The sequence below is a fragment of the Tachysurus fulvidraco genome, chromosome 5, assembly GCF_022655615.1.
Source record: "Tachysurus fulvidraco isolate hzauxx_2018 chromosome 5, HZAU_PFXX_2.0, whole genome shotgun sequence".
Classification (NCBI taxonomy): Eukaryota; Metazoa; Chordata; class Actinopteri; order Siluriformes; family Bagridae; genus Tachysurus; species Tachysurus fulvidraco.
The window spans coordinates 25,324,365-25,348,628 of record NC_062522.1 but is presented as its reverse complement, the minus strand read 5'-3'; the positions used below and the strand labels follow the sequence as shown (position 1 = coordinate 25,348,628).

General features: G+C 37.1%; 2 protein-coding genes and 1 long non-coding RNA gene across 11 annotated transcripts; 2 read left to right on the top strand and 1 right to left on the bottom strand.

The window, feature by feature from the left end:
* The first annotated feature begins 19 nt into the window (after positions 1-19).
* On the top strand, positions 20-3,845 carry LOC125141195. The gene is made up of 3 exons (XR_007140558.1): positions 20-153; positions 3,452-3,537; positions 3,691-3,845. It is a non-coding gene; the product is annotated as an uncharacterized LOC125141195 (long non-coding RNA).
* On the bottom strand, positions 1,611-10,928 carry nufip1 (nuclear FMR1 interacting protein 1). Of its 6 annotated transcripts, none has more exons than XM_027146677.2 (10): positions 10,447-10,928; positions 10,027-10,085; positions 9,733-9,837; positions 9,545-9,607; positions 8,974-9,050; positions 8,760-8,852; positions 8,395-8,585; positions 8,153-8,278; positions 5,281-5,546; positions 1,611-3,792 (listed from the first exon to the last, which is right to left on the bottom strand). In XM_027146677.2, exons 1-10 carry the CDS (start codon positions 10,646-10,648, stop codon positions 3,637-3,639), a joined length of 1,338 nt encoding a protein of 445 aa, XP_027002478.1. In that variant the 5' UTR covers positions 10,649-10,928; the 3' UTR covers positions 1,611-3,636. The 6 variants fall into 6 exon arrangements, with proteins under 6 accessions (XP_027002478.1, XP_027002479.1, XP_027002477.1 ...); XM_027146678.2 differs by having other exon boundaries at positions 9,733-9,834; XM_027146676.2 differs by having other exon boundaries at positions 9,733-9,834; positions 10,423-10,921.
* A 3,878-nt stretch (positions 10,929-14,806) lies between these two features.
* nhej1 (nonhomologous end-joining factor 1) lies at positions 14,807-23,399 on the top strand. Of its 4 annotated transcripts, none has more exons than XM_027147358.2 (8): positions 14,807-14,918; positions 17,776-17,962; positions 18,084-18,302; positions 18,455-18,593; positions 18,662-18,717; positions 22,214-22,388; positions 22,493-22,575; positions 23,136-23,399. In XM_027147358.2, exons 2-8 carry the CDS (start codon positions 17,777-17,779, stop codon positions 23,244-23,246), a joined length of 969 nt encoding a protein of 322 aa, XP_027003159.1. In that variant the 5' UTR covers positions 14,807-14,918; position 17,776; the 3' UTR covers positions 23,247-23,399. The 4 variants fall into 4 exon arrangements, with proteins under 4 accessions (XP_027003159.1, XP_027003156.1, XP_027003157.1 ...); XM_027147355.2 differs by lacking the exon at positions 14,807-14,918 and adding an exon at positions 15,079-15,219; XM_027147356.2 differs by lacking the exon at positions 14,807-14,918 and adding an exon at positions 15,543-15,624.
* Positions 23,400-24,264: the final 865 nt, after the last annotated feature.

Genomic DNA, 24,264 nt, shown 5'->3' with positions numbered 1-24,264 from the left:
AAAAAGTGAGTTTAAAGACTCTCGTAGCTGGCGAAAAGTTAGATAACAAACAGTAAGGTCCCGTTATTCACAGATTAAAAGCTTCCAGCTCGGATGAGACGCTGAGCAACTACAATGCTAATCAAAGTGACTGGCTGAAAGCTAACTCAGCAGGTAAGTGCCCCCAAGCTAACTACAATACTTTCTCAGGCCAGCTATTGCTAGGTTGCTTGCAAACTGACAAGTCTGAAATGCACGCAGAAGTGCGTGTTAAACACAATTCAACGCATTCGTTAAGTAAATACATATTCCTTCAGTTGGGGACCGACATCCGTTGTCATACATACGATATACGGTGGGTAGATAACTTCATACAAACAGATGCTATACGTGTTCATCATATTGGGTCAAACATCGTCACTTAGTCTGCTGGAAGGTTTATTAATAAAGGAAAAGCTAGAGCAGCTTCAGCCTTGTTCTGGTTTTAGTCCTCCTCGAATGGCTGTCAAGTTGTTAAATCCATTTCGCAGATGTTAGAAGGTTTGCTGTATCATCCTCTTTCTTTTTGGATTTTCAGCCGTCTGTTGGTATAGTTGAGTGCAGTTAGCTAGTATGCTAACAGACAGGCTAACAACTCATCCTTTGACGACAGGAGTGGGAGGAGACCGTGAACACGGGTTCACTGCTCAGCTGGGCCAGTGAGCTGCTGCTGCTGGACTCATTCAGTAATGACAACATTTAAAATATCACAATGTGTCACGTTACGTTTTGTGGTATTTTTTTTTTCTTTTGGTGTATCTTTAGTTTGCGATTCAGTTGTCACTACGTAGCAAGAAGGTCGTGTTGCTTTTAAGTTTGATAGTTTTATATTTAATAATAAAGCACGTCTCAAAATCGTCCATATGAGTGAGATGTATAGATCAGCTGTGACAACCTATGCTACCAGACATTAATATTTATTATTATATTATACTATTAAACAAAAACATAGTAGGATTTTTTTTTCTTATGATCACAAAACAAATATCCGTAACAAACCTATGTATTCATGAAGAAAATAGTAGTAAAAAATGCAAAAAAAAAAAAAAGATTTAGAGAATGAATCACCTAAATAGATAAAATAAATAACATGCATGTGATCACTTTCCAAGATGAGAACACAGATTTTAATAATGTATATCAGTGATTCTTATGTGTGGAATATCTCAAAGCATACAAATATAGTAATTTATTAGCAATTTCATTAAATACCACATTATATATATATATATATATAAATTAAATTCCTATTTGCTATTCAGTTTTACCTCTGAATATAATTGTCGTTACACATGAAAACAAACGGCATCCAGGTGTTTAACAAAACGTTCTGACAGTTAGCAAGTGTTCGCAGACCCACAACTTTATGTTTAACTAGCGTTTTAATGTTTAGTTTGGATTAGACATTGTAGTGTTATGTTCTGGGAATGATGTGACAAATCAAATTGATTACACTGTATTAAAATGGAATGCTTTAAATATTTGTAATCTGATTCTGATATTTTCGCATGTTCATTTTATAATACATTGAATTTGGTAAAAAGATTTCTCTCTTCTTTTGAATAAAAAAATAAAATAAAAAACCTTTTTACAGAGACATTACTTATGGTCTCTCAGTTCACACATTCATTGCAAAGTAAACAGTCAGTGTTCACATCCATTACCAAGCAATTGTATATTATTACTTTTTGTTTTTAATGAATTTTGTATGGTTTAGAACACTGCTACTATACTGTGCACTAAAATGCACATTGGTCATATAATGCATCTGCTGACATTTGCACTCAGTCGTGGCCTAATGGTTAGAGAGTCTGACTCGTAATCCTAAGGTTTTGGGTTCGAGTCTCGAGCTACCCACTACTGAGGTGCCCTTGAGCAAGGCACCGAACCCCCCAACTGCTCCCCAGGCGCCGCAGCATAAATGGCTGCCCACTGCTCCGGGTGTGTTCACTGCTGTGTGTGCACATTGGATGGGTTAAATGCAGAGAACAAATTCTGAGTATGGGTCCCCGTACTTAGCCGTATGCCACGTCACTTTAACTGTACTAATGCACAAATTTGCAGTCACCTCTGACTGCACTTCCACTTCAATCTACATTTTTACTACATTGACCTCATACTTAACACACCATAGCTCTAGGATGGTTTACTGCTAAATCATGTTTGTTTTAATTTCGTACTGTGTTCACAACCTATGCACCTTGGTCCATACGAAAAGCAATTCGTTCTTTTGTATACTGTGTATGTGGAAAAATTACAATAAACCATAAGTTGACTTATAAGCTACAAGCTGCTTGTTCCCCTAAAGACATAACTAATTTCATGTGGCATAGGTAAAGAGTGTTATCTGGCTTTGCATCTATGCTGCTAATCCATGATCCCTTCTACCCTCTGTTATGGTTCTAATGCCATAGCTTATGTGTTTACGATCTCTTCCTAAGACACCCAGATTTTCCCCTACCGAAATAATGCTGCTAGCTTCTCACAAATAAAACTATTACTGAAGGAAGAAGAATGACTAAACACGCACTGAACAAGGTCAATATCTTACCTTAGTGATAGCCCTTTGGTAAGGATTTAAGACAGATTAAATATGGATGGGCACTGTTTGAAGACAAAGTGGCAGTAAAAGCTTTAAAAGAATGCACATATTACAAATGATGCATCATAAATATTTGGTGATTCCTGTTTTATTTGCACCAGCATCGCCCTTTACTAGTGGGTATTGCTTTAAGGATTGTGGCTAATGGTCACAATTTTGCAAATTAAATATCATTAAATCCATTCAAGGGCTTATTTCTATTTTTACAATTTATGCACAAAATCTAAATATTATAAAGAATGAATACATACTGCAACAATTCACAACATGATGCAAAATCTACAGAAAAATTGTTGAGATTGACATGACAAATAAAAACAATAATGAAATAGGCAATCACAATCTAATCAAATCCTTCAACAGGCATGCATGTAGGAATAATGGTTTATAATTTGTTACCTTCTTACTGCCATGAAGTACAGTAAACTGTTAGAAAATAACAGTAATTCATTTTAACATGGGTTAATATGTTTTAAAAAATTAAATGTGGGTTAAACAAAACACTAAAATAAACAAACTACCTTGGTCATCATTTGTTAGTCAATTAAACAGCATGGTACTCGTGACCAAACAACAAAAGAAATTTCACTGTACTCCTCATTTATAAGCTCAGACCTTCATTCAAGTCAACAACAATGTTGTGTTCACTTACTCGAAAAGATTCATAGGACTTGAAATGACTCCTAACAATAATTTTTTGCAACAAAATCAAATAAAACCTGATGGCTGCTGGTAAAAAAAAAAAAGTACCTGTGATGTATTCCAGCTAATAATGATTTGCTGTGTATAAGGGTTGCCAATAATAATATAATAATAATTATAATATTACAGTGACCTTGATGACAACAATCGTTATGACTGCAAGCAACGGTCTCCATTTCCTGTGTCATGTATGCCAGTATGTCCTGAAAGTCAAAGTAAGTATTCTCTTCCTGTGACTGGCTGACTAGGCAACACGTCCCGGCTGAATGTTCCATTCCAGAGATAATTATGTTGTTATGGCACGTCCACTAACATCATTTCCTGACACAGAACCCTTCAGTTACTGAACCAGCAACTATTCTCACCAGGTCAGAGTCTTGACAAGCTGGATCAAAGAAGTCCTTATGGATTATATAGCGAATGCACTGAAGAACCACATTCCTTTCATGGCGAATATCTGGGGCCAGCAACTATAAGGAATAAAATACACTGTTTACAATAAATGAAAAAATCATTTATCATACACCTGTCAAATAATTTGTCTGTGCTTTACACCAAACACAGTTGGGCTTGAGATCAGAATATAGAAATGAGACAAGAGCTTAGGACTTCAATTGTTATCAGACCACCAGAAGTATGAGAGGGATTAATCTAAATTAATATTTAAAAACTGTCACTTTTTTAGTACTGTGGAGCTGCTTTGTGACATTTTCCATGCAAATAAAATTTAATTGAACTGAACTCACACAGGAAAGTCAAATTATAGCAAATTAAAGAATACTAAATCTTTGGTTGCATATTCCTTGCTTACATTAACCATCATGCGACCCACTGACATCACAAAATGGAAAATATTCCATGCTTTCAACAGAGAATTTTTCAATTGTTGCTTGTTTCATGGGGTTCTTCCTTTAGTCTCCTCTTCAGGAGGTGAAATGCATGCTCATTTGGGTTAAGATATGGTGCTTGACTTGCCAGTCTAAAATCTCCCACTTTTGCCCCTGATAAAACTCTGCTGAGTTGGCGGTGTTTTAGATTATATCTTGAAACTGTATTGCAGCAGTTGATAATTTGGGTGCATTTGGGAGCAGACAAAATGTAAAAATCTGCATGTTTTTTGTTTTTTTTTTTGCATTAAAAGGAGGCAATACAGCCATGCAGACCGAAGCCAAAACATTACTTCCACCATGTTTCACAGAGACTGTATGTTTTGGTTATTTCATCTGCCACAAATTTAACAGAGGTTGATTTTGGTTCTAGACGTTTGTGGCTCACCACCTTAATTCTTTGAATTCCAATTCTTCCGGTTAAAAAGTGCTTTTTCTTCTTTTTTCATCTTCTGTTATGGCCTCTATATTTCTCCTCTCTTTAAAAGTCTTTAAACAGTCGAGTATGATACCTTCACCCCTGCCTGTGGAGATTGTTGACGTCAGTGACTGTTGATTTTTATTTTTTACTTCAAAGTTTCTTCTACCAGCTGCTTTTGTTTCCTGTGGCCTGTTGTTCAGTATACAGTACCAGTAATGTTTTTTCTTTCTCAGGACATTTCCAGTTGTTGTATTGGTTATTCCCAATGTTTGAGAAAAGCAAGAAAATCATTCAGAGGCATTTCAATATCATAGTCAGTTCTCTCATCGTTTAGGTGTCTTCACAGGTGAAATGGGAGGCTAAAACTAATGAAAGATCATAAAAGAAATTGAAAAAATTCTCTTCTCATTGTCATCTTTTGATCTCAAACCCAAAAGTTCAGTCTACAGCCACAAGTAAACAAACAAACAAACAAATAAATAAATAAATAAAATAAATAAAGCTTTGCCATTGTAATAGTTTCAGAGGGAACTTAATTCTTCATGGAAGTTTTTACTGAAAAAAAAATGCTCATGAAATGTTATGGATTAATAAATAAATCCAACTGAATGTAATGCAATTAGCGTTAAAATGAAAGTAGCAATTCTCACCATCTCTAGTAAAGTCGGACGACGTTTCTGTGGTCCAGTCCGAGGTTCATTATGTTGTCTTCCTTTTTTTCTGCCACCACAATTCCATCCGCTCCTCACAATACGTGACTCTGATTGAAATTGTGGTACTTGTTGACTGCTCTCAGATTCCTCAATTGTTGTCTTCATTACAAGCTCTGGTGCACTGTTCTGGTTTACGTTGGGATGAGCTGCAAGCAAGGCCTTGTTCTCTTCTAAAGCCACAACGTTTTTCAGGATTCGGTCATCTAACAAGCAACACAACCCACTTGTTAAACAATGCATGTAAAACAAAAACTGCAATGCAGAAGAAAAGCAACAGACATTATATAACTTATATTTTAACTGTGCCCATAAATAAGCATTTTCTTCTACTGTATCAACTGTTAACAAGCTGTATACCTCAAGTTTTCTTATTTTCATCACTATTAAACATAGCCCTAAGTTCTCACTTTTTTTTTTGAGCTCAACAAATATTTAAGTAATCTCTGATCACAACCACCTTTCTCCTGTTTCCCCCATCCTTCCTGGTTTTAATAATGCGTCGGACAGTTCTTAGCTCAGTTTAGCAGTTTCAGCAATCTTCTTGGTTGTTTTCTTTGCTTAATGCAGGCCAATAATTTGACCCATCAGAAACTGAGTAAGATCTTTTCCATGACAACAGGATATGTCTTCCAACATGATGGTTTAAATAAATGAGAAGCTACTCACTGCATGAGTTAGGGTTAACTTAGTTATCCTAAGGAAGGCTCTTACCTTTTTTGCTTAGTTAAATCCAGGTGGTAACTTTTTTAGACAGGCAGCATATATATGGATTTTTCTACTGCATAATAATAATTTGTGGATTTTAAAGGCTTTCAACACTTATGCCAAAAAATGACCAAAAATGAGGCACAGTAAATGATTGGAGAGCAAGATAACTGGATTAAACAAGTGGTATCAGTTGTGGCTAATGCCTGGTTGAAATATAAGCCTGCAGCTACACTAGTCTAATAACCTAAATAAACAAAAACCAAGGGCCTTATACTTAATCACTGACAAAAAATGCTGAACATATTTAAAGTTTAACTAAAGTTAATTCTTATTACAAATTCTCATCTAGTGTATCTCAAATTTTCCTGATGCCACTTGGGGTAGAGAAAGCACTAGCCCAAACAGTGGCTAATTTCAGCTGGTGCCATTCTTAATGCACCACTGCACACCTTTAATCAAGATTTGGACGATCTCTTCGTAATAGTTCTGGTGAACCATGAAGTATGACTAGATGAAACTGAGCCTCTGAGGATGAAGAGCAGTGAATGGCCCTTTGATTTCACATGGTGAGTAGGACTAGCTGAATATCTGGTTGTGCACAAAGACAGGAGAAATGCACAGCAGCTATACCACCATAAACTCCTACGAATGTTCTGAGCAGTCAATGATGCTCCGGTAATGGCAGTGGCAAAGACAGGTGAGTTGGGACCGGAGTGCCCAAAGAGAGCTGATTTAACTCTGCTCATGGTTGGAGACCACCCATTTTCCTGCAGGAGTGGGCTTCAATGTGTCGTACTTCTATCCTGATTAATCAGGGTGCCAGCCACATTACTAAGAATGATGGATTGGGTTTTGAGGTGCCACAGTGTATATGCTGCTACATATTTAGAAGATAATCTAGTCATTAACTTTGGCAGCAGTTTGGAGCAGCAGTATAGGAGGATGTGAGGGTGGTGATAAACTGGTTCAGAGCCAGAGCCTAATTTAAAATCAGTTCTCTCTTTTTCGACACCCAAAGCACCGGCTCTGAACCAGGAAAAGTGGTTCTTAAGTAGCACCAAAACATTGCTGGTCTAGACTTAAGAACTGCGTACGTCAGGGCTGGGGGCGGGGCTACTGTTAGCACCTAATATTTAATACACTTTTACTTTACCACAATAGGATCAATTATCAGCACACATGATATGTAGTAGGTAGCTACATGCTAAGGCTACCTTTTTTCTGGGTTAATGATAAAATAATGTTATGTACTTTCTCGATTACAACCTCCGTTTATACAAATTAAATGGAGCTGCACGTACACGTTGGATTCGCCATGTTTGGATGCCAATGTAAGTCCACAAAGCCATGACCATTAACAGTAAAGCAACATCCACCATTGTTGATGTGTTTGCCGCTGCTGCGCTAACGTTGCTGGGAAACGTGACACGTATACAGTGACATCAGACTTGGCTCTTTGATGGCTCTCTAACCGATGGAGATACAGATGCATAAAATAGCACAGACTAGTAAATAAACCATTGTCTAAAGAAAAGACTTCTTATAAACATTAGCCATTATTAGCAGCATTAGAGTGTGATGTGCATAAATAGCATCTACACAGCATTAAAATCTAATGTGCCATGAACATAAATGATTTGGCAGAACTGAGAATAAAAAAGTGGTGCTTTTAACATACGTGTAAATTGAATAGAGGTGTGTGTGTATGTGTAGGTCACTTCAGTTTAGTCTAGCTCTGGGTATTCCAGAGTCTAATAGCTTTAGAAAAAAACTATTCCAGTCTGGTTGTAATGGCCAAAATGCTTCGGTATGTTTTTCCAGATGTCAGGAGGGTAAAGAGTGGGTGTGTGGGGTCATCCACAATGCTGTTGGCATTACCAATGCAGCATGCATTGTAGATGTCTGATTCTTTACCACTCTTTACAGAGTTTACAGAATTTTTAATTCAGCCAAATACAGATGACTTCTAGGGACACCACCATGTGACCTACCTCATGCTGTTATTATTTTTTGCTATAGAATTTTCACCAGTCAAATACTGGCATTTACTAGCTAATGTGACTCTGAATGGATAGAAGAATTTATACAGGACATTGCTCACCTTCTGGTTCTTGGTCACTTTCACTTTCAGTCACATCTCCATAACTGGACATCAGTGATCCTAAAGCGGAGGTCATATTTTTAGGGGCCACGGCAATCTCCTTCACCGACTCCTCTTTCTCTGAATCTGACAAAAATATACAGACTGAAATAATTTGCTCCCTTTAAATAAAAACACAGAAATGTGTTGGTATAAATACTGATAATTTTTTTATAGTAAAGCAGTTGCTGGATTCATCTAACCTGGGTCATTGGAGGCCAGGGCTCCTAGAGGATCTACATCATGGGGGAGGCATGTCAGAGGTGATGCCAGCTCCATCTTTTCAGTACCTGGATGGAAGTGGTGATAGCCATCATATGCATGTCCTTTGCGAGTCTGGAAACCTTCTCCATGACAATGCCCACCACGCCCCCTGCCACGTCTCTTAAAACAACTGGTTGTATTGAATAAAAAAATAAAAAAGTAATTGCGCTGCATTAAAACACAACACCTGTTTTGAGTCAAATAACCAGCAGGCATCAATTTATATTCAAAAGCTGACTGTCAGGAGTAAGTCAAACATATAAAACTGTACACTAGCAGCATATATATGCATACAATAAAATACCTAAACTGAGAAGTTTCCAGCACATCTCCTCTCTTTTCTTTAACCTCCAGCAACTTCATTTTCTTCTCTACATTGCTTTGGGTTGGGTAGTTCCTGCATAAAACAATCATCATTTATTATTCTTAAACTGTTGAAGACATTACTGTAATCATAGAACAATTAAATAGGTGACAATTACAAGTTACTCAGTTATGCAATCATTAGAGAATTTTACCTTCTCCTTTCCTCTCTCCATTTTACAATTTCCTCTGGCGTGTCCAACTTTATACGCTTTGCTCCGGGGGTATGACACTGAAAGCCATAGAAGAGAAAAGAAAAATGGTTTTCAAAATGAGCACATTACCTGCAGTCATACTAAGAGTATGATTGTTCCTAGTGCTCCACATGGTGTTTGTCATTTGATTCTATCGTGACTCACCATATACATACACACACTAAATATACACACCTCATATACACACACTCGTACTCATTATATATGTATATAAACCACAACAGTCCACTGCCACTCAGGTCTAACAATGCTATTATCAGCTAAAACATTTGCACAGGTTACTTTACTGCATGAGCAAATGCAGACCAGAGCACAAGTTGTGTCCAGATTCACAAGAATCTCAGCACAGTTCCAGTGGAACGGAACTCAAGCGACCTCCTACAGTTAGTCACAGGTTTGATATCACATTCACAGGACAGCTTTTCACATTATCAATTTTTCATGCAAACCTCACACTCTTTCAGACTAAACTGCCATTGTGAAAGCACTATTTAATTTTAGCTTCACTCACATTTTTCCGGTGGATTTTGACAAGCTTCTCATGTGCAGTGTATTTGCAACCATCAAAAGAACACTGGGAAGGAAGCACAAAAAAAAAAAAGAATCTACATTTACGATGAATGAACAAAAAATTTAAAATGAAAAAATTATTTTCATTGGAAGTCCCACAGCTAAACATTTACATGTATGATGGATTACCTTTACATGCTGGGCAACGTGTTCATTGTATGTGTCTTGGTTTTTGAAACCTCTGTCACAAGTATCACAGAAATGACTGTATTCTGGTTCTTTCTGTTTTTTCTGCTGGACAAAAGACCCAATAATACACACAAAGCATGACAGCAGACTTACATTAGCATAACATAAAACATGGACATACTTTTACACAGTTTATCATTTAATTACAAAAGATTAAATGATTAGCACACACAGTGCAGTACACAATAATTGTATATATGAATATAAAAAATATATATAATTTATTTTTATTACTCTTTTTCTCCACTGGTTTTGGCCATGGTCTTGCCTCCTGAATTCAACAGGGTGATATCCTGCAAATTATAAAAAACAAATGTTTAGAAATTAATTGAAATGAATTAATAGAATGAAAGCCACGTGCACAGATGATATTCGGCCACGAGCCTGAATATGCATGCAGGAGAAATACTGATTTTCTTTCAGAAGCAAGAACAGAAACATGCACCATGTGCCTGACTTACTAGACAAATCTGAAAGGGTACGTCTACTTTTACTGACAACCATTAAAACTAAAAATGTAGTTATCGGAAGTGACACTGCTGTGATATAGTGACAAACACACGTGGTGTTTTGGGACGTATGAGATCACCATTAGCCACGTGCAGTGCAGACAGTTCACACGTGACCTACCAGAAGACTGATGTTGTACATAACCTGGACTTCCGTAGCTATTATAAAGACACCTCGTGTTGGGACTCCACGAACTTGTCGGCGAAGCCTGAAACCAGTTCCAGTCTCTTAATGCCTGAAAATGGGGCGATTCTTGCTGAGGAGCCTGTTGTGAGTTCGGCGGTTTGACCGGTGCCGTAGACGTCCAGCCTGTGTTGCTAGATGAACATCCCTCTGGTTCAGCCATGTCCACCAACAGCCAGGCGATAAACAGAAACCCTGCCTGGGATGTACACCGCCGTGTGAAAACTAGGAACCGACCAGATATTTCACGACAAAGTGTGGTGAAGCGCGTATCACACTCTACCACGTGACTGATGACGTCGGGGGTCACCGAAGGAGGGCGTTTCCTGTTTTTATTTACAACTACATATTCATATTACAGTGTAGGGGAGAGTGGGGTACGATGAGCCAGATTTTACTTATGTGGATCTCCAGGCAAGAGAAATGTAGACAGAAGTACAACGAAGACATCTACTGTTAATTTGGGATGTTGCCTATCAACTGAAAATATAAGAAAGACATAGACATATGTCTACATAGATATGACATAGTATACCTGAAATGCAGAAAATCAACTTTAACAAGCAAATAAGTGTTTTTGTGGGGGGAAAAAATTGTCCCATGTGCTTCTCCTCTTCACAACAAATTAGAAATGATGTAGTCCTTCAGAATGTATGGTCACATTACACCAAATTTGCATAGTGGCGATGGGTCAACTTACCCACTGGGTCATCTCCCCTACTACACACACAGTAAAGGCATACACCCACACTCTCTCTCTCTCACACACACACACACACACACTCTCAAACACACCCACACTCTCTCACACACACACAAGAGGAGATATATTTTTATTTTTATAGAAGAATATTTAATTTCTAATTATATATGTTTATTTACTCTCCTGTTTTGAAAGAAATGAAATCAAACATTTTCAAAGTAAAGTTTAAGCTCTCTGTAATTAAAATTGACAATGCTGCAAACAACACCATGTCAAAGTCTCTGTGCATAATGACAGTTGATAAATACACCAAGGTATCACAAAACACTTAAATCTTTAGGCAATATACTTTTAAACCGAGTAATAACAATGTACGTGATACTTCTTTCACTTTGTTCAAAACCAATATTGTTTCAGTTGAAGCAAGTCAAGACATTTTTGAAGCTGACATATTGAGAACCAATATGTACAATATTATTGCTCCAGATGGTATTGTATCAAGGTTAATAAGACACATTTCAAGAATGCAAATGTATAGTCGTAGCTGTGAATGCAGTTTAAAAAGGTCATGACAGTAAATGGCCATGCATTTGTGTTTGTAGTACATCATTTTATCTTTGGATCTTGCTGTAAACAGGCTGGTACACATGCACATTTGGTGTGTTTCTTAATGGGCTGCTCACATTCGTTGCAAATACCAACAATACTTCAGAATATATATATATATACACACACTCCCAAAATCAATAGGTTAAGCAAATGTTTATAATCAGAAGGTGGGGTTGGAGCAAATTGTATTTTATTTCTCTTGTTTATTAATACATTTTTTGCAGACATACAGTTTATTACCTAAGTTACAGAATAAGAGCGGGCATCTGTTTAAGGCGCCAGCAGGAAACTATATATGGTTAAATGACAATAAAAGCGTCTTGACTTGACTTGACCTGTTGGAGTTAGGTTAGTGTGTACGAATGATGGGTCCGGTACCAGAATAGATATAGGAAGTGGAAAGCTATCAGCAATAGATTCAACACTGGTATCGGGTACTTTAGCGTGTAAGAGTTTTTGAAAAGTAATAAACCAAAACAACATAGGAAGTGACCATTTTCTTATTTTATGTAAAATAGGGATTCATATTCAGAAAGAAGAGGTAGGTAGATTGGCAAGTTGGGTATTTAAAAAGGCAAATTGAGAAAAATTGAAGGAGATTAGTGAAAACCAACTGGAGGGGATATCACTGGAAATGAAAGATGCAGATAATTCTAATATGCATATGTGCGAGGCAACACAAAGGGCAGCAGAAGAATCAACTGGCAAAAAAAAAAACAGGCAATAGGAAAAAAGTAGTTCCATGGTGGAATGAAGAGTGTAGTGAAGCTGTTCATATCAGAAATAAAGCTCTAAGAAAAGTAAGAGGAAGCATTAATTTTAATGATTAACTATAAAAGAGCACAGGCTTCAGTGAGGGGGTAATCATAACAGTAAAGAAAAAATATTGGAGGGAATTCTGTGAAAGAATTGGTGAAGATATTGAAATTAATGAGATATGGGGTATGATTAGGAAGATGAGCGGGATTCACACAGATAGTGGCATACCAGTGCTAACAATTAAATAAAAGTTAGCAGTTAAAAATAGTGAAAAGTAGCAGAAATATTAGAAAATATAGAATAGAAATAGAGCAGAATAGAAATATTAGCATAAACATTTATGAAGGTGCATAGCAATGATAATATATCTGAGGAAATGAAAAGACATACAAAAAAATGGGCTACAGTAAATCAGAAAATCTTGGAAAAAAGAGGGTAATGTTATGGGTAATGTTAAGTTTAGAACTGATTACAAACTGCTGCTACTTATTTACAAGTTTCTTAATGGTTTAGCTCCCATGTATCTAACTAGTCTTCTAACATGCTATAATCCTTCATGCTCTCTTAGATCACAAAACCTAGGACTTCTGGTAGTTCCCAGAATATCAAAATCTATTAAGGTGGAAGGGCGTTTTTGTATTTATTGTAGCTCCCAAACTTTGGAACAGTCTTTATGATAGTGTTCCGGGCTCAGACACACTTTCCCAGTTTAAATGTCTTTTTAGTCAGGTGCACTCAAAATACCTCCCATAATCGTATGCTTTAGTACATGCACATTATTATCTAGTGCTTGCTAAAATTATCAATAGCAGCTATGCTAATTCCTTTCCACTGCTTCTCTCTTTCTACCCATCCAGATCCAGAGGCATCCAGAAATGTACCAGCTCCAATTTTCTTCAGTGTCATAAAGATTTTGGACCTTCACTGAGATGAGGCCAACTATGTGAGGATCCTGAGACATCTAGAGATTTACCAGCTCCAGTTGGACTGTGCTTCATGAAGTATTCTGACATAGTAAGAGGACATGGCAACTACATGTGGTCTTTAAGGACTACAAACTCCTCATCAATACTGTATATTTAAAATCACACCCTCCAGTGTCACCCAAATGAGGATGGGTTCCCCTTTGAGTCTGGTTCCTCTCAAGGTTTTTTCTTTAGCATCCAATGTGTTTTTTCCTTGCCACAGTTGCCTCAGGCTTGCTCATTGGTGATAAATACAAACACATTTAAATATAACTAACATTAATCTTGAATTTTTGTATTATATTAATTTTTATATTAATTTTTTGTTTTATGTTTGTTCTGCTAAGCTGCATTGAGACAATGTCAACTCTTAAAAGTGTTATACAGATACATTTTAATTTGAATGTGAATTAGTGTAATAGAGGCAGAATTTGCAGTATAAGAAATGAAGAGAGCACTGTCGGGGCTACGAAATACTTCTCCGGGAAAGGATACATTTGTGTAGTAAGAATAAAAAGTAAGAACTGACAATACATACTCACAAACATATTCTATTGAAACGTAGAAACTCCCCAAGCTAGTGTAGGCAGTCCAATACTGTTCAATATCATGATAAATGATATATATTCTCAAATTGAAAAGGGAATAGGAAGATACTGTATGCAGATGATGGAGTCTTGTGGAAAAGGAGAAGGAATGAAAAATATGTTGCGGAAAGTGTACAAAGGGAAGTAAATAAAGTTGAAAACTAAGCAATTTATTTTGGTTTTCACTTTTCTGCTAAAAAACAGCTAATATGTTTCTCCAAAAGGAGGAAAAACAGTTGAGTGAGTATAACAAATGTATGGTCATGAATTAGAGCAAGTAAAAGTATTAGGCTTTTTAAGGATGTGGATGGACTCAAAATTGACATTTGGTAATCATATCCAAAAGTTAGTCTATTAATACAAAAGAGGCCTGGCAGGGGCTGAGTGGGGAGCGAGTCTTTAAGAAAAATATAAGATCCGCAATATAAGATCTGATAAGATTCGCAATAGATTATGGCAGTCTGATTTACAGCTCCACAAACTGATATGTATATTCATAAGGAGGCACTCAGGAAGAAAAACAACAGGCCACCAAAAATATTTGCTATACAGTATTTAAGTCAAGCGTACAGCAACATAACTCAGATATTCACAGATAGATCAAAGGATCCTAAAACAGGTAGAACAGCTTCGACAGTATGTATCCCTCAGTACAATATTCAAATAGGAAAAAGAGCAACAACCATTGCATTCACAACAGAACTGATTGCAATATCTCTACTTTTACAATGGGTTGATTAGAGTACTACCTGAACAATACGTACAGATTCACATTCAGCTGTGGAAAGCTATTGGAGCATCTTTAACGAGGCAAGTATCCTAAACAAAATATTACAGAAACTATATGGCATAAAGAACTTAGGGTTAAGGAACTGTTTTTTTTTTTGTTGTTTTTTTGTGGGTTCCACCTCAGAGGAAAAGGGAATGAGGAAGCTGATAAACAAGCTAAGTAGTCATTAAAGGATCTAGTTCTTTTGAGTAAAGCAGAAATTTAGCGTTTGAGTCGAGTTAAAATGGAAAAGAAGTGGCAAAACATATGGGATACTGGAAGAACAATGAGACATCTATGCAATATACAAAGAAATGTGCAATATACAAACCAATGGGGATGGTAAGGAAAACTGACAATAACAGAAAAAGGGAAGTGCTTATGACAAGATTATGTATAGGACATCAGATTTTATCATTATAGTGAAACATTAACCAGGCAACTATATATGTGACCAGAAACATAACATATCAGCTTACAATAGAGAACGCACAAAACCTGTTCAGTCACTAAAATAAATGGGTGTAAATAATTATTCACTTAAATAAATGTTACGGGAATTGAATTACAGAAAAGATATTTAATTATTTGAAAGATACGGGACTGATAAATAGGATTTTTTTTACTTCCTTAAATATGACGCGCTCCATACTCCAATCCTGTAGGTTGCGGAAAATGCATCTTACAGTTGGTTTGCCAACCGCCATTTTAACAACAGAAGAAGTGTTTATCAGTCTTGTTGACAAGGTAGGTCTCATATTAGCTGTGGAGTTATGGCCAGATTCTGACCCACATAAGGAGCTTTATAGGAGAATTATCTTTAAAATATGTTGCATTGCAATTCGTTTTCTGCTCCCTACAGAGTAGTAAACTGCATATTTGCCCATTCTATACACCTCCATTGCATTTAGCGAATATACAGCATTAAAACTTTATTTATTTACTTTATTGCGGTTAAGCAGTTTTATTATAATTATTTATTTTTATGTTGTCATATTAACTCGGGCTTTACGTTTGTTGAACACAAATGGAGTTACTTTGATGTTTGTCGAAACAAGTCAGGCTTCATTCGTCAAATCTCCCCATCAATTATCTAGTAAACGAATAAAAGCAGGTTAATTTTAATAATAATTATTTCTACATCCATAGTATTCAAGAGCAAAAACATGCTTTCCTATTGGAGGGCGTTAAGTCGCTTTGCTTGTGTAGGGAGGAGTGGAGACTTCACTTTCCTTTCTGTTATCACTAAGTATCCAAAAGTTGTCCTGGGGTTCAGGGATACAGGTGGGTTATAATAACCTCAACATGTTTACATATAAAGTTCAAGTTGACTTTATTTATATAGCACATTTAAAACAGCCATAGGACTGTCCAAAGGGCTGTACAATAAAGAGACAAGAAGATAATGAAAGCAAAATAGAATTAAACAATATAGTAAAACATGCTAAAACAAGCAATAATAAGAACAACTAGATTTGTAAAGTTCGTTGCAACAAACTTTGATGTTGGCTTTGACGATGCAAGTATTTGCAAAGGCTGGTGCTTTTTGGAGGCAAGTGGACATAAAACTTGTGAAATCTAGTGGAGCGCTAGGGTGTCAAAACATTTGGAGGCAAGTGAAGACGAGCATGTGACGTCATCAGAATTCCTGTGAGGAAGTTCCCCTCATTGTTCTGAGTGTTTTGATATGTCACATGTCCATGTTGTAAAAAGTTTTTTTGATTTTGCATATTTTGGGGCTGTGGGACAACCGAAAGGCCAGTCGGTACACCAATTTAAAACTTTGTTCAGAGTATCACCCTAAAGGAGCTGGCCAAGTTTGGTGTAGATAGTTTGAAAGCTTGCCAAGTTATGGGGGTCTATGGGAAAAAAGGCCACTTTGAGACCCAGTACTGGAAAAAGTGATAGCAACAAACTTCAGACCAGGGTCTACAACATATCTGAATATGAATCTTCTACAAAGCCAACATAATTAAAGAACAATAAGAAGAATGAAAATGAAAGGGAAAAACTATGGATATGCCAAGGAAAACAGATACGTTTTTAAAAGGGACTTAAAGATGGACAGAGACGGTGCTAATCTTAACTCTATGGGCAAATAATTCCAAAGCTGTGGCCCAATCACTGAAAAGGCTTGATCCCCTCTATGCTTAAATGTTGAAAAGGGAACAGTGAGGAGGTTCTGGTTGCCTGATTTTAGGCTTCTGGAAAGAGACTAAGGATGTTATAATTCAGATAAATAAATAGGCGCTTGATTATGCAGGGACTTGTAAAAGTATTTTAAAACAAATTCTGTATTCAATAGGCAAACAGTGAAGAGTCCTCAGAAGAGGGGTAATGTGATCGCTTTTACACTTTTTTAAAAGAAGTCTGGCAGCAGCATTTTGAACTAATTGTGAACGGTTAATTTGAGGTAAAGGCTGGTTGCTATGACTATAACCTCGACCCTATGTAGCCCATAATATATCATTATTGTGTGATGCAGCATGTATGTTAATGGGTTTGTTTTGTGTTTCTTTTTGGATTTAGCTATTTGAAGTCTTATAAGAAATCCATTATTATATTCTGTTCTTCGGTCCTAAAATATTCAGTCTTTAAAGAATCCATCTACAGCCTTTTGAAACCAGTGTGAGAACTGAGATCTACACAAAGTGAACATGCTCCTGACTTCATGAGGAAAGCATGACTCAATAAGATGTTACCCACCATTGTATAACTTCAGTTCCAGATTCAATTCAATATCAGATAGTGTGATAGAAATTAAAAAAAAAAGTTATTAGAATTATTGTTGTTGCCTTTAAACTTTAAACTCAACCATTAGTTGGCGCTTCTGTTTTTAACATTTATTGTCTGTTGTAAATTTCAAGGTGCTTTAACTGTGGTTGTATATTGTGTCAGTATGGAGAATACAGGCCATGCTGAGGGAGCGTTGTCTGCTTTGCCATGGGTGCATGTGAATGTCGGGGGTTCCAAGTTGTTGGCCAAAGCCTGGTTTGGTGACGCAGAATATCGATTGCTGCTGAGTGACCTGAGCAGCGTTTGGGAGGAAGAGATGAGCAGAAACGACATCAAAAGTCGTGCTCAGGCAAGGAATTTTCATACTTTCACCACAAGGTTAACATGGACTGTAGATAGATATCACAGACAGTACTAAATACTCATCAAAAATGGTAAAATCTTGTTTAAATCTTGTGTGTTCCTCTCAGGTTCTAAATAAACGTCTAAGGGCTCCAGTACATGCATTTTTTGCTCACCTGCGCTCAGTGGCTTGGCCTTGTTTCTCCAGACAATCTTCTGAACAGAACACATCTGTACAGTTCCATCTCGTGCATCACGAGGGCCATCTAACAGTGAAACTCAAGAGTGATATGGGAGATGTACCATTCTATTGGGAGTTCCACTGCAGCCCTGCCTCAGTATCATTGGTATGATTTATACAGTGTATATATAAGCCCTAAGTGTTGTGACAAACACCTAATGATCTGGCAGAAATCAACAGTGTAGTGTAAGGTGTAATATATAAAGAAAGGGTGTAATGTATGTTTGTAATCTTGTGTATTTTTGTGTCATGTAAAAGGTTTCCAGAGAGCTAGTGAGTCCCTTGTTGTCTATGACTCAAGTGCTGCATAGGCATGTTGGAGAACTAACTGCTTTGTTGCTCAAGAAAGACGCTGAGATACAAGACTACAAAGAGAATGGAGCAGTGCTTAGTAGAGGTGCATAATCTATATACAAAAGTTCTTCCACATGTGTGCATATTAATTTAATGACACATCATTTACAGGTAGGCTTCAGACTGAGCCATTTGATGAAGAGATGTACAGAAAGAACTTCAACCAGGTGAGACTCACCTTCGCACTTTCAAATACATTCATTCATTAATTACACGAAAGTACATGTGTGCTCTCTGAACATACTGTGTAATAAGGATTTTTCCTAATTCAGACTTAGATCTATGAATAAATTACATTAGTTGCATATAAATGATTGAAGTGAACGAAGTGACATACGGCTAAGTACGGTGACCCATACTCAGAATTTGTTCTCTGCATTTAACCCATCCAAAGTGCACACACACACACCGTGAACACACACCCGGAGCAGTGGGCAGCCATTTATGCTGCGGTGCCCGGGGAGCAGTTGGGGGTTCGGTGCCTTGCTCAAGGGCACCTCAGTCGTGGCCGGCCCGAGACTCGAACCCACAACCTTCGGGTTACGAGTCAGACGCTCTAACCATTAGGCCAGGACTGCCCCCACCTGGTTTAATTGGATAACAAAGGGCCCAGGTTAAAAAAAATGATTTATTGTGAAATCATTCACAATAAATCACAGTCTCAGCTGTTATGGCAGATTTGGTGGGAATCTTTGTATGTGTATATCACATACAGTGTATACAGTTGGGTCCATATATATTTGGACGTGGGTGCAATTTTCATATTTTTGGCTCTGTATTCCAACAGATTAAAAATAAAATGAAACAATCAAGATTCATTTGAAGTGCAGACTTTCAGCTTTTATTTAAGGGGTTGAACAAAAATATAGTACAAATTGTAGGAACTACAACCATTGCAGGCAATGACTGCCTGAAGTCTGGATCCCATGGACATTACAAAAGACTGGGTTTCCTCCTTTATGATACTTTGCCAGCATTCTTCTGTCACATCATCAGTAAACACGAGTGACCTAATGGAAGTCATACATTCCATGCCATGCCCATGCCATCACACTGCTTCCACCATGTTTTACAGATGAGCTGTTCCAAACCTTGATCTTAGTTTCATCTGTCGAAATAATGTTTTTTTCAGAACTGATCTGACTTTTTAAAATATTTTATGCCAAAGTCTAATCTGGCCTTTCTATTTTTGAGGATTATGAATGGTTTTCACCTTGTGGTGAACCGTCTATATTTGCTCTCATGAAGTCTTCCCCTAATTGTAGACTTGGCTGGATGTTGTAAATGGGTTTTTCTTTACCATGTAGAGCAGGGGTGGCCAACCCACGGCTCCCGAGCCGTATGCGGCTCTTTGCCCGGTATCATGCGGCTCTTACATTTATACCGAAGTTTGTATTTGTGTATTTTTTAGTAAGCATGTTCGCCTCGCTTGAGTTCAATACGATATCTTCGTCAAACGTGTATGTGAGTGGGATAAAAATTCCTCATTATTCCTCAGTAGGAGCAAGATCATTTGAGTAAACAGATTGTGTCAAGTTTGCTCTCAAAATGGCAGGGGAAAAAAAGGTGATGATCATATGTGCCCATGTGTATGATGTGGCTCTTTGCGGTAACACAGTAAAAAATGTGGCTCTTGGTCTCTGACTGGTTGGCCACCCCTCATGTAGAGGATCCTACGATCATCTACCACAGTTGTCTTCCATGGACATCCAGGCCTTTTTATGTTGCTGAGCTCACAAGTGCATTATTTTTTCATTAGACTAAATCAAACAGATGCTTTGGCCACTGTGGATGTTTCTGCTATCTCTGATTAATTTGTTTGATGGCCTGTTTGACTTGCATGGAGAGCAACTTTGAACACATGATGTAGGTTCACAGCAATAGGTTCCAAATGCAAATACCACACTGAGAATTAACTCCAGACCTTTTACTTGCTTTTGATTCAAATGTCCAATTACTTTTAGTCCCTTGAAGTGTGGTGGCTATTATCAAGAGCTGTAATTCCTAAAACATTCCTCAAAATTAGATGTAAATACCTTCAAATTAAACCTGAGTGTGTCCACTTTCTCAGTTATATAAATATGGCTTGAATGTTTTTTTAAATACCTGAAAAAACAATGTGTGCCTGAGTCCACATACAGTACATATGGACCTAAATGTATGCTTGCTTAGATATGTTTTTATTCATGTGCTGGGTGTTATTAAGGGCATCGTGTCCTTTGTCTCTAGACGTCAGCAGCGCACACACCTTTGCAGTAATCCATAGCTTCTGGTGTGGTGATGGTCTTGGAGTGGGTCATGTCATTGATGCACTTGTGGAAGTAGCTGGTCACTGATGCTGTGTACTCTGTCAAATTGATGGAATCGCTGCTGGTACATGTTCCAGTCTCCATTTAAAACAGTCCAGAAGAGTCAGAATGGCTCCTGCTGGCATGGTTTTTATCTGCTTCAGGACCAGTTTAGAGCCTCTGACAAGCAGCCTGTAGAGATGTAGTCTACATGTAGTAGTCGAGATGGGTGGGCGGGACTCTGCACAATCTTCACTGGTGATGAGCAGTAACTAGACACAAACACAGCGTTCTTGCACCATTCCATGTTGATGCAAACACACATGCTACCACAGTGAGCCTTACCGTACAGAACTGCATTACATTCAGCACAAAACGAGGTGAGTCTGACTAATTACGTCATCCAGAAACCTGACAGTGAGCCATATCTCTGTAAACACAAAGATGCAACTGACCCTAGACTCCACTAAAGTTGAAGGTAGTCCAGTTTATTGTCCAGGGAGCAAACATTTGAAAGTAGAATGTATGGGAGAGCCGAATGTCTAGGGTTTGTTGATGATCTGTGTATGTATGCGCATTTATAAGCCGGAACAATGTAAACATTCCTGCTTATATATATTTTATCATTGTGAGAGCAGCGGCTTCTCTTCCCAGTTATACGGGTCACAAAGAAAGTTTGAAACAAATTCTGTCTCCCTCTGTGATTCCATCCAACCTGAAATTATTTCTCCTTAACCTGAAATGGTCTGAAAGTTTGACATGCAGACCATGTACTTTAAAGATGCATGAAATTATCACTCACGGCTGTTAAAGATTCCTTAAAGGCTCTCAGCCACTCCTCCTGTGAGCCAAGAGATTGTTGTATTGTAGCAACAGCCAAAGCTGTTTCCTTTAACCCTGTTGATGTCTGATAGGAGACCACAAATTGCCATTTAATTTCTAGCGATTGTTTAAACATTTCAGCTGTCAGTCATTTCCTCCTTAAAGGTACCTCTATGATCCATTAACCCAAGATGATAAACCCTCTTAAAATCCTTGATCATCCATGTACAGTTTGGATATATATGTACAGTTTTAGTTTAGGGTGTTTTTTCTGCTCAGTATGAACCACCTGAAGTATGTTTCACACCATGAAATTTTATAGGATTAATGATACTTAATTATTGGTTAGTTGAAAATTAATTGGGCATGAAAGAGGTATGAGTGTAAGTGATTTGATAGAGAGTATGATAGGATGAAATGAGAGTCACTGAGTGTCTAAATTTTGTCTTTAACAGCCTTTCATAGGTGTTTTTTTTATTACCAGTCAAAAACTTTTATTTGTTTTCCATTTATTTGCCTTTTTAAGCAAAATAATAATTTTCCACATTCTCAGAGACTTCCAAAGATGTTGCAGGACAGTCTGGAATTTGATTCTGAGCTGCAAGAGCTGTATGTGTCTATATGTGATGCGAGAAATACCCGGAAACGCAAGCAATCTCCCGAATACAGCTCTGCTTCAGTAGACACCTTTATCCCTGACCAGGACCAGACCAGCTGTGTGCCAACAGGTTACTGCATCTCAATTCATCCTAGACACATCTATGTTTCAAAGTGCATTCCTACTGCCTTTATATTGTCTACATCATCAATTATTTTTGTTTAAACATTACAGATATGAGGCCTGCCTCTTTTCGGTTTGATGCTAATCGTATAATGCAGCAAGCAGAAGACACACAGTCTGCTAACACCAAAGAGGTTTGATAAAGTCTAAATACCTCACATCATCTTTACCTATGCATTATATATATATATATATATATATATATATATATATATATATATATATATATATATATATATATATATATAGGCACAGTTTTCCTGCCATCACTGTTTGGCCCTAGTCAACTTCGCTCAATTATTTTTCTTGCCAGTTGAGAGTTGGCTATTCACTTGCTGCCTAATATATACCAGCCCTTTACATGTGCCATTGTAATGATCAATGTTATTTACTTCACCAGTCAGTGATTTAAAGGCTAATCTGTGTAATCAGCCAATCATGTGGCATCAATGTAATACAAAAATCATGTAGATACAGATATATATCAGAAGAAATTCAGAATGAAGAAAATGTGAATCTGTCTGTGGGTAGAAACACATTGTTGAAAAGATGTTGAAAAGCCAGACCAGTTTCAGATGCATCACTACCTCAAATACTGGTGGTCAATCAATGTTTTCCAGTTATTTTTGTATATGTGAACTGTAATGTTTGGAGAAAAGAAATCTCTGAATTTCGTGTGACTATTTCATTTCAGACTGTCAGATGCCCATTACCCATTGCTGCTGCTTCTGCTGTTCCTGTAGTCACATCTGCTGGCAGATCAGATATGCCAAAGAAGATGAAAGCAACTGGGCTCTTCCAGTGACATTATGGTCCAATAGTTGATTGTGTAAATGTTGATTGACAGGGGAGAAAATGTTAATAAACACGAGTTCTAGAAATGACCAAATTTTAACATTTTCTGAAATTCTTTTTACATTTTTTGTTATTTATTTGAATAAAATTGTTGTGCATCATCTTTGTGCCTCTCTGGGTTTTTGCTTATACTGTACAGTAAATATTTATTGATATTCATAAACAGACCTCTTATTTATTCAATTATTTGTTCAAGTAATTGCTTTATCCTGGTTGGGGTCATGATGGATCTGGAGTCTCTCCTGTGAACACTGGACACCAGTTCATTACAAGTCACCATTTACACACAGTTCCACGTTAGCATAGCTAATCCACCTACCTGCAGGTTTTTGGACAGACACAGAAAACCAGGAAACCCAACAGAAGTAGAACATGCTGATAAAGTAAATATCATGGTTAATGAAAAGAGAAACAATTTTCAGTACAAGCATAAATCGTTAAATGCTTAAAAAATCTTGAAAAAATGGACATCTTTGAATATGTTAAATGTCTCCATTTTAAAGAATGCATATGTCTGGATTCATTTCTTTAAAAAAAAGATTGATTAAATTGTAATTTGTGTCTCAATTTTTTTTTTATTAGATTCATCCTTATAGCTGAGTTGAGATGAAAGGACACAAAAGACAAAGAAAATGAACAATAATCAAACCATACAGATATCATTAAACAGTTGATGTCCAGCTTGGCTATTTATGGACTTACCTGTGCTACTCTATCATATGTTAACTTGCTGGCAATATTAACAAACAGCTTAATTACAACAGACCATACTTGCAATTATGCTTGTGCCTTATCTTAGAATTACTTACATACATTCAGACTATACATCCTGAATGGATTGCATTTGTTTCTTTTGTAGTAAGAGAGCCTCACTAAAGAATGCCTGACCCCGAAACCTTTAACTTTGTTATAATTATAAAATAGATCACAGTCTATCATGTAATTACTACTTTTTTTTTTTACAGAAA

What these genes read in the sequence shown, in the direction of transcription:
- nufip1 (XM_027146675.2), bottom strand. Translation starts at nt 10,648, where the DNA reads ATGGCTGAACCAGAGGGATGTTCATCTAGCAACACAGGCTGGACGTCT. An exon ending in TGTACAACATCAGTCTTCTG is followed by an intron (nt 10,086 to 10,422) that starts GTAGGTCACGTG and finishes TATAATTTGCAG; the next exon opens with GATATCACCCTGTTGAATTC. An exon ending in TGGAGAGAGGAAAGGAGAAG is followed by an intron (nt 8,853 to 8,973) that starts GTAAAATTCTCT and finishes TGTTTTATGCAG; the next exon opens with GAACTACCCAACCCAAAGCA.
- nhej1 (XM_027147355.2), top strand. Translation starts at nt 15,122, where the DNA reads ATGGAAAAGAAGTGGCAAAACATATGGGATACTGGAAGAACAATGAGA. An exon ending in ACATCAAAAGTCGTGCTCAG is followed by an intron (nt 17,963 to 18,083) that starts GCAAGGAATTTT and finishes TGTTCCTCTCAG; the next exon opens with GTTCTAAATAAACGTCTAAG. An exon ending in TGGAGCAGTGCTTAGTAGAG is followed by an intron (nt 18,594 to 18,661) that starts GTGCATAATCTA and finishes CATCATTTACAG; the next exon opens with GTAGGCTTCAGACTGAGCCA.